We start from the raw sequence: 16,581 nt of genomic DNA, 5'->3' as shown, positions 1-16,581 counted from the left end.
CCGAGCAACAACGTCAGCGCTTCCGCGCTTTGCGCTTGGAGGAAGTCGGCCGGCCGTTCGTGTTTGGCCAGCAACTCCGGGACGCCTGCTGGCAGTGGTTGAGGGCCGACAACCGCGACGCCGAGGGACTCATCGACCAGGTGGTACTGGAGCAGTTCATCGTACGTCTACCAGCAGGAACTGCAGAGTGGGTCCAGTGCCACCGCCCGGCGTCGCTGGATCAGGCAATCGAGCTGGCGGAGGACCATTTGGCGGCTGTCCCGACGGCAGGACAGCAGACGACCTCTTCTCTTCTCTCCTCTCTCTCTCTCTCTCTCTCCCCTCCTCCTGTGTCTCATCCTCGCCCCATTCCCCCACCGCGGAGGCGGGGGCCGGCACCACCTCAGCCGGCCCGCCACACCCACAGTGCCCTCCCGTTTCTCCCTTCTGTGTTTGTCTCCCCCCCCCAGGTGAGTGAGCCCCTGAGCACTAGTACAGAGAGGAAGCCCGGGCCGGTTTGCTGGCGCTGCAGGGAGCCGGGCCACCTCCAACAGCAGTGCTTGGTAATGGAGGTGGGCGCGGTGGTTCGGATCCCCGACACGCCAGGAGCCGCCCTCGATCGGGCCGGAGCGTATCGCATACCGGTGAGTATCCAAGGGGATACATATCAGGCATTGGTGGATTCTGGTTGTAATCAGACCTCAATCCACCAAAGCCTGGTGCAAGACGAGGCATTGGGGGGAGCACAATTGGTGAAGGTGTTGTGTGTGCACGGGGATGTTCACAACTACCCTCTAGTGTCGGTCCACATTCTTTTTTGAGGGGAAAAATTTATAGTGAAGGCGGTGGTTAATCCTTGCCTTACCCACTCGATAATTTTGGGGACTGATTGGCCAGGATTTCGGGATTTAATGACACACTTAGTGAAGAGTGGGTCCTGCCATAGTTTAACAGGGGGAGGTCCCGGTGTCGCGTTGGTGGGAGCAGCTGTCACAGAGCCGTCTACGTCATCTCCACGTCAGAGTGAGGAGCCGCCGGCTCCTCCTCTCTCTATTGGGGAATCCCTGGCGGATTTCCCGTTAGAGCAGTCGCGAGACGAGACTCTGTGGCATGCGTTTGACCAAGTGAGAGTAATCAATGGTCAAACGCTCCAGCCAAACGCCACCCCGTCCTTCCCCTACTTCGTAATTATGAAGGATAGATTATACCGAGTGACGCAGGACACTCAGACTAAAGAGCGAGTCACGCAGCTTTTGATTCCAAAAAGCCGCCGGGAATTGGTATTCCAGGCAGCTCACTTTAATCTCATGGCTGGACACTTAGGGCAGGATAAAACACTAGCCCGAATAATGGCCCGGTTCTATTGGCCAGGGATTCGTGGCGATGTCCGTAGGTGGTGTACAGCGTGCCGCAAATGCCAGTTAGTAAATCCAGCGGCCATTCCAAAAGCGCCTTTGCGCCCTCTACCGTTAATCGAGACCCCGTTCGAAAGAATTGGGATGGATCTCGTCAGGCCATTAGATCGGTCAACATGAGGGTACCGCTTTATATTAGTTCTGGTGGACTATGCAACGCGATACCCGAAAGCAGTGCCTCTTCGCAATATCTCAGCACGCAGTATTGCGGAGGCACTCTTCCGCGTTATCTCCCGAGTTGGAATCCCGAAAGAGATTCTGACTGACCAAGGCACCTCGTTTATGTCACGTACACTGAACGAACTGTATGGGTTGTTGGGTATTAAGCCGATCCGCACCAGCGTGTATCACCCACAAACGGACGGTTTAGTTGAACGGTTCAATCGCACCCTCAAGAATATAATTAAAAAATTTGTAAGTGAGGACGCACGTAATTGGGATAAATGGCTCGAACCCTTGCTATTTGCAGTGCAAGAGGTCCCCCAAGCCTCCACGGGGTTCTCCCTGTTTGAATTGTTATACGGGCGTAAGCCGCGCGGCATTCCAGATGTGCTGCGGGAAAATTGGGAGGAGGGACCTTCACCAAGTAAAAATGAAATCCAATACGTTATTGATCTGCGCGCAAAACTCCACACACTCACGCACCTAACTCAGGAGAATTTGCGGCAGGCCCAAGAACGACAAACCCGCCTGTACGACAAGGGTACGCGCCTTAGGGAGTTCGCACCGGGAGATAAAGTACTCGTACTGTTGCCCACATCGAGCTCCAAATTGGTTGCCAAGTGGCAAGGACCCTTTGAGGTCACACGGCGAGTCGGGGACGTTGACTATGAGGTGAGGCGAACGGATAGGGGTGGGGCGCTACAGATTTACCACCTCACCCTGCTCAAACTCTGGAACGAGGAGGTCCCCGTGGCATTGGTGTCGGTGGTTCCGGAGAAGGCGGAGCTGGGGCCGGAGGTTCAAAAGGGAACATTGGCATCACGTACCTCTCCGGTCCCCTGTGGAGACCACCTCTCCCCGACCCAACTCGCGGAGGTTGCCCAGTTGCAGACCGAGTTTTCAGACGTGTTCTTGCCCCTGCCCGGCTGCACCAACCTCATAGAGCACCACATTGAGACGCCCCCGGGGGTGGTAGTGCGTAGCCGCCCTTACAGGTTACCTGAGCACAAGAAAAAAGTGGTTCGGGAAGAACTCGAGGCCATGCTCGAAATGGGCATCGTCGAGGAGTCCCACAGTGACTGGAGCAGCCCGGTGGTCTTGGTACCCAAGTCCGACGGGTCAGACCGGTTCTGTGTAGACTATAGAAAAGTCCACGCGGTGTCTAAATTTGACGCGTACCCAATGCCTTGTATTGATGAGTTGCTCGATCAGCTAGGCACGGCTCGTTTTTACTCGACACTGGATTTAACAAAGGCAGATCCCCTTGACTCCATTATCCCGAGAAAAAACGGCCTTTTCCACACTGTTCGGCTTACACCAATTTGTCACACTTCCTTTTGGGCTGTTTGGGGCACCTGCTACGTTTCAGCGGCTGATGGATAGGGTCCTCCGCCCCCACGCCACCTATGCGGCCGCCTACCTCGATGACATTATTATCTATAGTAATGACTGGCCGAGGCACCTCGAACATCTGAGGGCCGTCCTTAGGTCGCTGAGGCGTGTGGGTCTCACAGCCAACCTGAAGAAGTGTGCGATTGGGCGGGTGGAAGTACGGTATCTGGGCTTCCACTTGGGCAACGGGCAGGTGCGTCCCCAAATTAACAAGACGGCAGCAATTGCGGTCTGCCCGAGGCCCAAGACCAAAAAGGGGGTGAGACAGTTCCTGGGGCTGGCTGGCTATTATCGTAGGTTTATACCTAATTATTCGGACGTCACCAGCCCACTGACTGATCTGACTAAAAAGGGGGCACCAGATCTGGTCCAGTGGACGGAGCAATGCCAGCGGGCTTTTTCTGAGGTAAAGGCTGCACTGTGTGGGGGGCCACTTTTACACTCCCCTGACTTTTCTCTCCCCTTTATGTTACAGACGGATGTGTCGGACAGAGGGCTGGGGGCTGTTTTGTCCCAGGAGGGGGAGGGGGAAGATCGCCCAGTACTGTACATCAGTCGGAAGCTGTCGGTGCGTGAGGGGCGCTACAGCACCATTGAGAAAGAGTGCCTGGCGATCAAGTGGGCAGTCCTCGCCCTCTGTTACTACCTGCTGGGACGCCCTTTCACCCTCTGTTCGGACCACGCGCCCCTCCAGTGGCTCCACCGCATGAAGAATGCCAATGCATGGATCACCCGTTGGTATCTGGCACTCCAACCCTTTAACTTCAAGGTGATCCACAGGCCGGGGGCACAGATGGTCGTGGCGGACTTCCTCTCCCGTCAAGGGGGGGGGAGTCGGCTGCAGGCCGGACAGCCGCCCGGCCTGAGTCGGGCGGTGGGGGTATGTGGCAGCGGGGGCGTGGTCAAGCATCGGTCTGTGACCGGAGGGCGGAGTCAGGGAAGGTAAGTGGCAGAATCACTGCACCTGACGTTAATTAATGTGTTTGTGTGTCTTCCCCAGTGACCGCGCCCTATTTAAGGAGAGAGAGAGCAGAGGGAGCTCTCTCCCCAACCAGACGACTGATGTGTGTGTCTGAGTGTATGTGAGAGTGAAAACAGAAGCTGAAAAGCTAAATAAAAGAGTTTTTGTGAACCCAGTTCTGGCCTGCCATCCTTCTGTGCTCCACCCACCTACACGAACTGTCACACACCCATAGAAAACATTTGGCGCATCATAAAACGGAAGATACGACAAAAAAGACCTAAGACAGTTGAGCAACTAGAATCCTACATTAGACAAGAATGGGTTAACATTCCTATCCCTAAACTTGAGCAACTTGTCTCCTCAGTCCCCAGACGTTTACAGACTGTTGTAAAGAGAAAAGGGGATGTCTCACAGTAGTAAACATGGCCTTGTCCCAACTTTTTTGAGATGTGTTGCTGTCATGAAATTTAAAATCATCTACTTTTTCTCTTTAAATGATACATTTTCTCAGTTTAAACATTTCATATGTCATCTATGTTCTATTCTGAATAAAATCTGGAATTTTGAAACTTCCACATCATTGCATTCCGTTTTTATTTACAATTTGTACTTTGTCCCAACTTTTTTGGAATCGGGGTTGTATGTGTTGGAATAAACAAGTGATGTGTTGATATAAAAACAGTGTGCATGCAGCAAATAAACCCCTGTCTATAAGAACATCCCACAATGAGTGTGTCATGCGTAATTTCTCCGTCAGGTCAGGTTAATTAATAGGTTACTCGTAGGGTACAAACGAGTCTTCCTGTGTGACTCTGACAAGATCAAATTTGATCTTTGATATTTGATCTTACAGAATAATAAGGTTCTGTCTGTGCTTGGCTAGTGTTAAAAAAAACCACTTTATAATTGTCTCTGAATTTCAAGCTTCTACATTTGAAGTAACCTTGAATAGTGAGCTAACTTAAGCTGTAAATATAAATTTCAGTATTTTAGAATTTTGTTCAATGTAATATTCAGCTGGGAAGCTGAAAAGGTATTTGAATATGAATTCTATATACTGTATTTGAATTATTGACATACAAAGTGTCACGTTACTTTTTTCTGTGTTGTATTTAATACATTTTTAGCTGACGTATTTGTTTTGAACTTGCGAGAAGTAAGATTTTTTTATTTGAAATTACAGGTTACAGTTTTAATATTTTTTTAATGAGAGTGCCAAAAACAATTGAGATTTTAATTTTTGAAATTTGTATTAAATTTGTTTTAAGATGTGTCAAAACCTTAAAAGTAGATGGCTTTTCGATTTCATAAAACCAGTGAAATTTAGTTCCATCTGAAATTTGGTCATTGTGATATATGTTTATTTCTGTAATATCTTAAAAAAACCAGGCCATTCAGTGGCTGGGAAGTTATTTAATTTGAGGGGATTCCCGAGCAAATAATGTGAATGAAATCGCTCACTTCATGCAGGCAAGCAGACGGGGAAGTTCGGTGTGCGCATGTGCAGGTTTACCTTTTGATGTCGTCTTCATCTTCTTCTTTTGGGTTTTACGGCAACTGGAGTCCAGTGTTGCATTACTGCCATCTACAGGTGTACCTTGACCGTGCACTGACAGTTCCATCATTCTGTCGCTAAACAAACAGCTGATCACACCGAGGTGCTCGCTGACCACCGATATTTATTAGTTTGGTCCTGCGTTTCCTTTCCTTCACAACATAATGTCTTTTCTTCTCGCTTTCCGTTACTGTAGTCGGAATTTCACGTTTCATTCGCGTCCTCCATTTTCCTTTCCTGTTTCAAATTTGTATCCCACAATGCCTTGTGGGAATGAAGAAAGCCCATCACGTGATGCATGATGTAGGATCTTGAATTGGTTTGGGGTGAAGCAATAAATAATAGCAGAGAATTTAGGGCAACATGGCCCTAAATTCATTAATTGTTCTATAAAAAAAACCTAATAAAATTGGAAGTCTGTGATTCAAATTCAGTAGCTTTCGATCCACTAAACAAAAATAATTGGGTGTCAGGGAAAATTATTTTTATGACCTAAACCTGAAAAATCTGAAAGCCAGTCTACCTTTAATCATTAATTTCACATTTTACATTTTTAAAGTCAAATCTTACCTCTAGCAAGTTCAAAGCAAACATCTTCAAAAAAGTAAAATTCATTAAATATGCCACAGAATAAATGTTTTTATTTAATATGACGTTTTATGTTCAGATCATTTTTCAGTTTCCAGACTCCATAGAATGACAAAACTTTTATGCTTCATATCTTAAAATAGCTCTAAACCCATTTGGAATGTTGTAACACTTAAAGGGTACCCACAGTGAAAAATAAACCTAGGCTAGAAATATTACACATTTTGCACAAATGCATAAAGCAGTGCTTTAAAATTCTTTTGTATTCCTGCTCACTCAAGGGCGCAGCCATATTGCCATTTTGAGGGAGGTGTCAAAGGTCAGCATGACGTGGGATCATTGATGGGTTTCCTGTATCTTGATTGGCTCGCTGCTCCTGACACTGCGATTCGGGAGCTCCGCTTTTAGGCAGTGCCTCTCTCTCTCTCTCTCTCTCTCTCTCTCTCTCTGTGTCATATATATAAGAGAGAGGGGCACTGCCTAAAAGTAGAACTCCCGATGAGTGTAAAATGTGTTAGTAAATAATCTCACATTATTTTCTAAAAAGCAAATTAAAAGACAAGTGCTGGATAAAAACCCATATTTCTTTATGTAAATAAAGATACAAACTTTGTTGTCTGGTGGTCCGCTCTTAGCTCCGCTCCATTATCAATTCACACTCAGCTTCGAGCTGTTGCTAGCCTATATTTAGACCATATAAACTATTGTGGCACATTGCATGTCTATACCTGTATTCTCTCACACACACACACACACACACACACACACACACACACACACAAAATAAATAAATAAATAAATAAATAAATAGGCTTTATAGCTAGTATGGACACACATACATAAACATGCGCACACTGAGTTTCTATATATAATAGGCTGCTTACCGATTTGAGTTCTCCATCTGGTGTTCTCCCTCTCACATCAGGCTACCATGCGATCATGCTACATGCTGCACACAGGCTGTTATCGTCTGCATATAGTCCATTTCCAGTGCAAGCTTATGTGTGACATACTTTTGCAAACAAGGTTTATCCGTGAAACAATTCAATGACTGCGCCTGTATTATATTGCATAAAAGTTTGTGCTTTTTACAACAAATGCATTCAGTGTCAGTTTTCCACTTTCCACATCGGTACCAGATAGCTGCCAAACCTTTTTTCCTGCCTTCCCAACTTTGCACTTGCGAAGCACTACCGATTTCATCATTAGAATCATCTGATGATTTTCTGCTGAAATCATTTCCCAGATGCAGATAGTCCTTCGTCCAAGGTTCATACAGATATCCGGTTTCTCCACTGTCCATACTGACTTGAAGATCATTCTTTTTCATCTGACTAAATCCAGGCTAAGAAGTATGTTTACATCGGCTTCACTTAACATCCGGTACCTGACTATCAACGGCTTGACGTCACATCCTGGGTGCCATATTGGTTGCCCATGTGCAATAAAATTTGATGTGCTTTTGGACCTTTAAGCTTATGATAGCTAATCAGGTGGCTGCCACTCATGTGCATTATTATAATTAGGGCTTGTACTATTGGTATCAATCATGGCTAAATGCTGTAACGGTACCCTTTAAGGATAAAATGTGTCAACAGTCAAAGGTTTCTTCTGCAATATTAAAGGTTTGTTTTTACATGTGTTCGTTTTGTCCATCACAGATCTGAGTAAACACAAACGCTATGAGATTAGACTCAGTGTGTACAATGCCGTCGGAGAAGGGCCCATCAGCACACCACAAGAAGTATTTGTAGGAGAGGCAGGTGAGCATCTCTCACTCCATACCAGAACGTCAATCTTATCACCACTACAGGAATAAATATCCACTTCAAGTCAGTGCTCTTTTATTCACTGTGCCAGTGCTGAGTTTAATACTCGTTTTTGTATTCACTAGTGCCCACTGCTCCACCTCAGAATGTCGCTGTTCAATCTTCCTCTGCAACCCAGCTTGATGTCACGTGGGATCCTCCACCGCTGGAAGCTCAGAACGGAGACATTCAAGGCTACAAGGTGGTTGCAACCTTTATAACAGCCACAGGATTTTATGACCTTGCAAGCACTTCATTTAATACCATTTTTTTTTCCTCAGGAGCTCTTTTAAGGGAAAATTATGACCTTGCAACCAGTTCATTTAACATCTTCTCCTCAGCAACGCTTTATACACATTTTTCTTTGAAGCTGTGCTTCAAATGAGCTGATGTATAATTAGATGGGTCTATTGCTTTACGAATTGCACATTCTAATAGAATGCAGTAGATCTTTATTCCAGTTTTGTGGTAGTGTGAAGGTCGAATCTATTCCCTTTTGTGTGGAATTTTTTTGTTGTTGTTTTGTGGGTTTTTTTATTTTATTTTAATCCACTTTATTTTCCTTTTATGTGCCTGATTAAATTGCAAAGGAGTAATGCAGTGATGGCCGGTTGTGATAGTAGATGAGAGACTAAAATAATATCTATCAGTTGCTCAATAATGAAACGATTAGAGTTGAGCAGTGGATTAAATCATGAAATCTTGCTGATGCCGTAATTAGAATGGCATGAGGCCAGCTATTACAGACACAATTAAAAGCAGATAGGCAGCTGATTTCTAATTTCTTTAAGTGTTTTAAAGGGTTTACTGGCTTTATGATGTATTTCGTCAGATGAGTTACCTCTTTTGTTCAAACCACAAAAAAAACAACCTATTAACAGTTCTGCCATATGTTTTGTGTAATTTGTACTTTGTTTTGACAATGTGTGCTGCTTAGTCCATCTACTTTTAGTTTCTCCTCCAAAAGCCTTTTTGGGGAAAAAAAAGAACGATGGAGTAAATAATCCCCTTGTGATTTGTGTTCATTACATCCATGACTCTATTGCACATGCTCCTTCTCAGTCAATGCTGATGACGTTATGGATGCATCATTGAAGCAAACTGAAAAATATTTGCCCAAATACACACATAAAGTAGGGGCAGTTTGTTTAAATCTACAGTCTGGGCTAGAAAGAAATCAGCCTTACTTCTTCATATCATTCGATGTATTCTATTTGTATTTTCTTATGAATATATATGTTGCTGTTGTGCTTGGTTCCACAAAAGTCCAAAATGTCTCACATCCAGTCTGGAGACATTTTCTGTATTGACTTGACTTCGACTTACTGGCATTTTTTTTTTCACTTGAGCTCACTAAATATGGTCTTGATCTCCACTGAGATTCTTTTTCATCTTGTCTTTTTTTTTTCAAATGCAAAACATTTGACAAAAGTATTTCCTTCAGCCTCATCATTATCACAATACATAAATGAAGACAAGCATTTGAAGTAAAAGCTTGGACTTGAAAAGGATTTGATCCTTGACTCATTGTACTCAAGCTTGAGTTGACCCCTGATGTCAGGGCGTGTTAACAGTAATTATAATCATAGTTGTGTCGTGTTATAATGAGTCAAAACTTCTGTCCATTTCACATTTGTATGGGCCTTAGGCATGTACGATTCCTCTTCAGACAAAATTAAACATAATATCCTAAAATTATTTATGATTTATGCCATTGTTTTTCCAATGAATGGTTTCGAGGAATGAATAATTAATAGTTTATCATATTTGTTATTTTGTTTGTTAGTAATCATTAAAATGAATTGGTAATTGGGATTCTTGTATAGGTTTACCAAACTTCAGATGACACTACTACCTCCATCTTCCTTCATCTGAACCTTGAATCTTAATAGCCCTATATACCCTCTTTCTTTGCACAGATCTATTACTGGGAGTTCCAGCTACAGAATGAGACGGAGAGACTGCGTACACTCTTCCTGCCAGAGCTGGGGGTGAAGCTGAAGAACCTGACAGGCTACACCACTTACATGATCAGTGTGGCTGCCTTCAATGCAGCTGGGGATGGGCCACGCTCTCCATCCACCAGGGGGCGCACTCAGCAAGCAGGTACACCATGATCGTGAAAAATGCTGCTACCAACAGCCCCTTTAACCATCAGTATGACTCTGTACTTTGAGTCTGGGAAAATGTAAATCTTTTTGTGCCCACGTTCTTCCCAGAGTTTTCTTCCCTGCTGTTTAGATTGTGGGTTTTCCATACAAGTGGTCACATTTTACTAAAGGCATGACTGCTATGTATTGAAGGACATGAAGGAAGTGTCATCTTTAGGTTCTTTTTGAGTGCTTTTTAATGGGGTTTGACAATTTCAGGGGGGCATTTGGCATGTTTCAATGTGAAGGCTACAGAGAAGGAAGCATATGACAGCATGGTAGTGGGAATTTGATCATTTGGGCAGCATGTGGTGTGGGTATTGGCAGGATCATACAATAGGAGTTGTGTTCTTGCTTCCCCATGCTCTCCACTAGGGTCTCAGCAGAAAAAAAAGAGCCTTTTTAAATAAATTCGTCTAACCATTTCCTCTCCCTCAAAGACTTTGACAGTGTAGTAGGGAGGTGACGGCAGGGACTGATTCTAGGAATTGAGATCCTGGGACATCAGCCAATACAAGCTTCTCTATTTCTTTTTCTAAAAGAAACTGGTATTGCTGAAAGATTAGCCTGATCCAAGATAGAAAATGAAAAATTTCTATGGCAAACGTGAAAGTAGTTTTAAACTTTTAATCCTTGCTTATTGAAGTCGTTGGCTCATGCACAAGTCCTCTGCTTGCGTAAACCAAAAAACCACTGAAAACATCAACTAAGATTCACTTTTCTCCAATGAATTTGATCTTGAGTGTACTTAGCTCGGGTTTACGTCAAGACTGCCATGTTCTGTTTGTGCAAAAAAATCAATACAGTAATGAAGTCTCTGTCTGTGGCTGTATGTGTTTTTTGTTCCTTCACAGCCCCCAGTGCCCCCAGCTTTATCCACTTCAGTGAGCTTACTACTTCGTCTGTCAACATGTCCTGGGGAGAGCCCAAACATCCCAATGGCATAATTGAGGGCTACCGCCTGATCTATGAGCCCTGCACACCTATCGACGGTGAGAAAATCAAACTGAGATATATTACACTTGATGTACAGAGAATGTAGGCTTAGTTCACACTTTGTTTTATTCACTAAAGCCCTTTCTCAAGATCAGTCCAAGCTGTGTTCATTTCTGTGAAAGAAAAGCATGTAATAGATGGCATACCTAAGATCATTTTTACCCGGGAATAGATTAATGGGTAATTATTGGAGGAATAAGAGAGTTAGAGCTGAGGGTCATGGTTTAGTAAGAGCTTCAGAGCATCTAGGTTGAGGAGCCCGACAGCTGTGAAGCTTTACTCTTTACCCAGGGTCATTCTCTAAACTGGAGTGAAACAGCTCCCTTCTATATCATATTACATGCATGTATGAGCTCTTTTTCTCTCGCTTTTGCATGTATCTAGATTTTTAGTGTCTCCTTTACAGATTCCTCTCCTCACACTCCAGGTGTCAGTAAAGTTGTTACAGTGGATGTAAAAGGCAGTGCCCCCCTGTGGATGAAAATTAAAGACCTGGCTGATGGTGTGACCTACAACTTCCGCATCCGTGCCAAAACCCTGACCTATGGGCCAGAGGTGGAGGCCAACATCACCACAGGACCAGGAGAAGGTCCGGTTGTCTGATCTTTTGTTCTGTTTTAGATCATGCCACTTTTTTAAAGAGGTGTTTTCAGTCTTGTATTTCTCTTACTGTTGTTATTGTTGTTGTTGTGTGCAGGTGCTCCTGGGCCTCCAGGCGAACCATTTATTTCACGGTATGGCACAGCACTCACACTTCATTGGACAAGTGGTGACCCTGGCAGAGCACCCATCACACGTTACGTCATAGAAGCCAGGCCATCTGGTATGTCCTAAAATAAACAGAGAAGTGGACTACGATTCAAAAATATTCAAAACAACGGCTCTTAGACCAGAACCCAGATTTACCATGCAAAATGAATAGTGCTATACCTTCATGCATGCAAAACGTTAAATGAAACTGCTAAAAAGGGCTAAACATATGAGATTAAAATTTGTGAGATTAATTGTCGACCCTTTGAAGCACTGATTTCTTATTCTTTACTACAGACAGTAATAATACATAATGAATGTTCCTGCTTAGACATGAATAAATAATAATCAGTAGACTTGAATCATGTTGCAATTCATCTGTCTAGAAAGCCGTCGTACTCAGCTTTAAATTAATGGGAAACTTAATCGTGCTCTTTGATCACGAAGAAGCCTTTGTTCTTTTGTTTGGTAATACTTCGCTATGCAAAACACATTGTGGCCCCTTTCTTCTGCTGAAAGTAAACCTATATTTAATATGATTAGTGGACTATCTAATCATAGATAGTTTAATATGGTTAGTGGATTATCTCTAATGATAATGTTCACAGTATTTACCTTTTCAAAACAGTGAATTGTATCATCAGTATTATAGATTTAACCAACTAATGTGTCTGTATATTGATTTATCTAAAGTAAATGTGAGTATAAGCTCATTTAAAAGTAATCTCATTTAAAAGTAAAAAGAAAATTATATTTTCTTTACCATTGACAGTGTGAGCAGCCATGTTGATATGATGTCATATGCTGAACCTTTTCAAAGTTCTGAGGATTTTTTTTTTTGTCTTTTTCTTTGTTTTACCATATCAGGGGTTGAAAATTTTGACTTACAAGCTTTAGTCAAATGCAACATACACTATATTTCTCTGCTAATGAATATGTGTGTGTATGGTGCTCTGTGATGGACTGGGTAGTATGTTCCTACCTCATGCCCTCATCATGACCAGGATAAAGTATTACAGATGATGAAATAATGACTATTTTTGACTGTCGCCTACTAAGTCTACATGTTTAGTATTGAGCAAACAACCAAAGTCCCAGACACAGATTTTAAACAAGTAACACTTGATGCCTTTTCAAAATTAAACCACACCATCTGAGGTCCTGTATACTTCTAAAGGAAATTGGTTCAAGATTTGTTGAAGAAGAAGAGCATGCTTGTGATTGACTTGGTCTTAGGTTGACCTGCTGGTTGAGAACCAGTGCTCTAGTATATATTCTATAACTAGGATTTTGCCTACTGTTTTGGAGGAGGAGCAATAACTATACACATTTCAATTACCTATAGATGAAGGATTGTGGGATATCCTGATCAAAGATATCCCCAAAGAGGTGACCTCATACACCCTGAATCTGGATATGCTGCGTGAAGGGGTCACCTATGATTTCCGGGTCATTGCAGTCAATGACTATGGATATGGCTCTCCCAGTGCTCCCTCCCCTTCCATAGCTGGTGAGGAAAGTTTGACTATTCTAAGCCATTTTCTCAAATTATATAATGTTTCCATATGTTTGTTTAAAAAGTTTTGTCAATGTCGTATTATTTTTTGAATTTCCAGCTCAGAAAGCCTCCCCCTTTTATGAGGAGTGGTGGTTTCTGGTGGTGATAGCACTCGTAGGACTGATCTTCATCCTCCTGCTTGTCTTTATCCTTATCATTCGTGGGCAGAGTAAAAAGTACACCAAGAAGACTGATTCAGGTACAACAGGAAGCAAATCAGCATTTTCATCTCAGTCTAGCACTCCTGCAGAAGGAACAAAATCAATATATTCTATAGGGCAAGATTATCCGATCTTATCCAGCAAGCGTTGGTGGAGGTGCAGTCAATGGCTCCTGATTGGTTGGAATGAGAACCTGCAGCCACACCGGCTCTTTGTGGATAAGATTAGGACTCTTGCTGTAGGTTTTGGGAATGTGCTGTGACACTGCCATGATCCATTTGGTTACAAACAGATATGATGCTTTAATTATCTACTGAGTTATTTGCTAATAAAATATAGATTCCATTTCTTTTCAAATTCGGGGTCGTTGTGGTACTCATATTTGAAAAACATGAATGAAAAACAGAATTTCTGTGGAGGAAAAAGAAGGAAGCACTAAAATGTTTCATGTAAAGGGAAGCCACCAAATGGCAATAACACTTAAAACATTTATATAGCATCATTTTATAGTTTGTTTCTATGAGGAAAGCTCTAGCTAAAATATCTATGAATAGTTACTGTGTTGGGCAGCACGGTGGTGTAGTGGTTAGCGCTGTCGCCTCACAGCAAGAAGGTCCTGAGTTCGAGCCCCGTGGCCGGCGAGGGCCTTTCTGTGCGGAGTTTGCATGTTGTCCCCGTGTCCGCGTGGGTTTCCTCCGAGTGCTCCGGTTTCCCCCACAGTCCAAAGACATGCAGGTTAGGTTAACTAGTGACTCTAAATTGACCGTAGGTGTGAGTGTGAATGGTTGTCTGTGTCTATGTGTCAGCCCTGTGATGACCTGGCGACTTGTCCAGGGTGTACCCCGCCTTTCGCCCGTAGTCAGCTGGGATAGGCTCCAGCTTGCCTGCGACCCTGTAGAACAGGATAAAGCGGCTAGAGATGATGAGATGAGATGAGATGAGATGAGTTACTGTGTTGGGCGGCATGGTGGTGTAGTGGTTAGCACTGTTGCCTCACAGCAAAAGGTTCTGGGTTCGAGCCCAGTGGCTGACGGGGGCCTTTCTGTGTGGAGTTTGCATGTTCTCCCCGTGTCTGCATGGGTTTTCTCCGGGTGCTCTGGTTTCCCCCACAGTCCAGAAACATGCAGGTTAGGTTAATTGGTGGTTCTAAATTGACCGTGAGTGTGAATGGTTGTTTGTGTCTATGTGTCAACCCTGTGATGATCTGGCGACTTGTCCAGGGTGTACCCCTCCTCTCGCCCATAGTCAGCTGGGATAGGCTCCAGCTTGCCCACGACCCTGTACAGGATAAGCGGTTGCAGATAATGGATGGATGGAGAATTACTGTGTTACTTCACGATCAGCTCCAAAGCTTTAGTGCTTTCTGTAACTAAGCTTAATATTCATTCTTTTGTTAGTTTTATCCTATGGATTAACTCAATGTCAGTGGAAAATGTTACAGCTAAGCATACATTACACAGCTAGCTAACCTTCATTGGTTTAACAGATATCAGTTCACCAGTGTAGAGTTGAATCTAAAAATCCTGTAACTGCCCATATGTGACTTCAAAATAAGCTTCTAGTGATATGATTGATGAGTTAAATTTTCTTAAAAAAAAAAAGATCTCATGCCACACAGGAAAAAAAAAGGGGGGGGGGGACTTAAGAGGAGACCATTGAAGGTCATCCACAGAAAAAGGAAAAATTCCTGGTCAAAAATTCCACCAGACTTCGTAATCACACCAGATTTATAAGCCAGATCGATAAATATTTTTAGATTTAACAAGCGTTAGTCAGCTACTGGTTTTGTGTTTTGTTTTTTTGTTTTTGTTTGTTTTTTCCTGGATAATGTGATATACAATAGCACAAGCTAGTGATAATGGTAGTGAACGGCGGTAAACTTACCCCCTTCCCTGCAAGACACAAATCACACTGCTTTACTAGAGATACTTTGGAGGCATTTTATTTTACATTTGCTTTGAGCTGAGTTGTTGTAGCTGGCAGTAGTCCGAGGCAGATAGTCAGATTAAAATATGATCTCTCCCAACCTGTACTCCATTTTAGCAGCACAAAGCTATTAGTGAAAATTCCAGCAGGACTGATTTTTATTAACAAGCCACTGGGTTCAGCCAAATGTAGAAGGCTCTGGTATATATATATATATATATATATATATATATATATATATATATATATATATATATATATATATATATGAATGCTTGTTAAAAAGAAAAAGCACAACCTTCAGTCCTTTCCTGAATAAAACTAACACGTATGGTATAGGGCTTTATTACAGTTCCTATGCATTTTATCAGGTTCATTTTTCACTCATGTCAAACCAAGAGAAATTGCGCTGTAAAAGCACCCGTGAAATTGTCCTTTTTGGGAGTGAAAGTCCAGCCTTAGATCTCATCTCATCTCATTATCTCTAGCCGCTTTATCCTTCTACAGGGTCGCAGGCAAGCTGGAGCCTATCCCAGCTGACTACGGGTGAAAGGCGGGGTACACCCTGGACAAGTCGCCAGGTCATCACAGGGCTGACACATAGACACAGACAACCATTCACACTCACATTCACACCTACGGTCAATTTAGAGTCACCAGTTAACCTAACCTGCATGTCTTTGGATTGTGGGGGAAACCGGAGCACCCAGAGGAAACCCACGCGGACACGGGGAGAACATGCAAACTCCGCACAGAAAGGCCCTCGCCGGCCCCGGGGCTCGAACCCAGGACCTTCTTGCTGTGAGGCGACAGTGCTAACCACTACACCACCGTGCCGCCCCAGCCTTAGATACTGTACATAATATCTAAGCGGCACGGTGGTGTAGTGGTTAACATGGTCGCCTCACAGCAAGAAGGTTCCGGGTTCAAGCCCAGCGGCTGGCGAGGGCCTTTCTGTGTGGAGTTTGTATGTTCTCCCCGTGTCTGCGTGGGTTTCCTCCGGGTGCTCCGGTTTCCCCCACAATCCAAAGACATGCAGTTAGGTTGACGTGGGGCGGCCTTGGGCTGAGGTGCCCTTGAGCAAGGTACCTGACCCCTGACTGTTCCCCGGGCGCTCTGGTGTGGCTGCCCACTGCTCTGAGTGTGTGCGTGTGTTCACTGCTTCAGATGGGTTAAA

General features: G+C 43.8%; 1 protein-coding gene across 5 annotated transcripts in view; it reads left to right on the top strand.

Moving 5' to 3' along the window:
* The window catches only part of sdk2a (sidekick cell adhesion molecule 2a), a 351,347-nt gene that overhangs the window by 312,789 nt on the left and 21,977 nt on the right, over positions 1–16,581 (top strand). For 4 of the 5 annotated variants that reach the window (XM_060901705.1, XM_060901703.1, XM_060901702.1 and 1 more), the window contains 8 exons: positions 7,717–7,818; positions 7,950–8,065; positions 9,783–9,969; positions 10,868–11,005; positions 11,416–11,598; positions 11,707–11,832; positions 13,105–13,269; positions 13,376–13,516. In XM_060901705.1, the coding sequence (XP_060757688.1) occupies positions 7,717–7,818; positions 7,950–8,065; positions 9,783–9,969; positions 10,868–11,005; positions 11,416–11,598; positions 11,707–11,832; positions 13,105–13,269; positions 13,376–13,516 (1,158 nt within the window). The remainder of the gene's footprint in view (positions 1–7,716; positions 7,819–7,949; positions 8,066–9,782; positions 9,970–10,867; positions 11,006–11,415; positions 11,599–11,706; positions 11,833–13,104; positions 13,270–13,375; positions 13,517–16,581) is intronic. The other variant, XM_060901704.1, reaches the window with a different exon arrangement.

This window comes from Neoarius graeffei, chromosome 20 (assembly GCF_027579695.1).
Source record: "Neoarius graeffei isolate fNeoGra1 chromosome 20, fNeoGra1.pri, whole genome shotgun sequence".
NCBI classification, from domain to species: Eukaryota; Metazoa; Chordata; class Actinopteri; order Siluriformes; family Ariidae; genus Neoarius; species Neoarius graeffei.
Note: the sequence above shows the minus strand (reverse complement) of the source record. Positions and strands in the feature narration are given on the sequence as shown.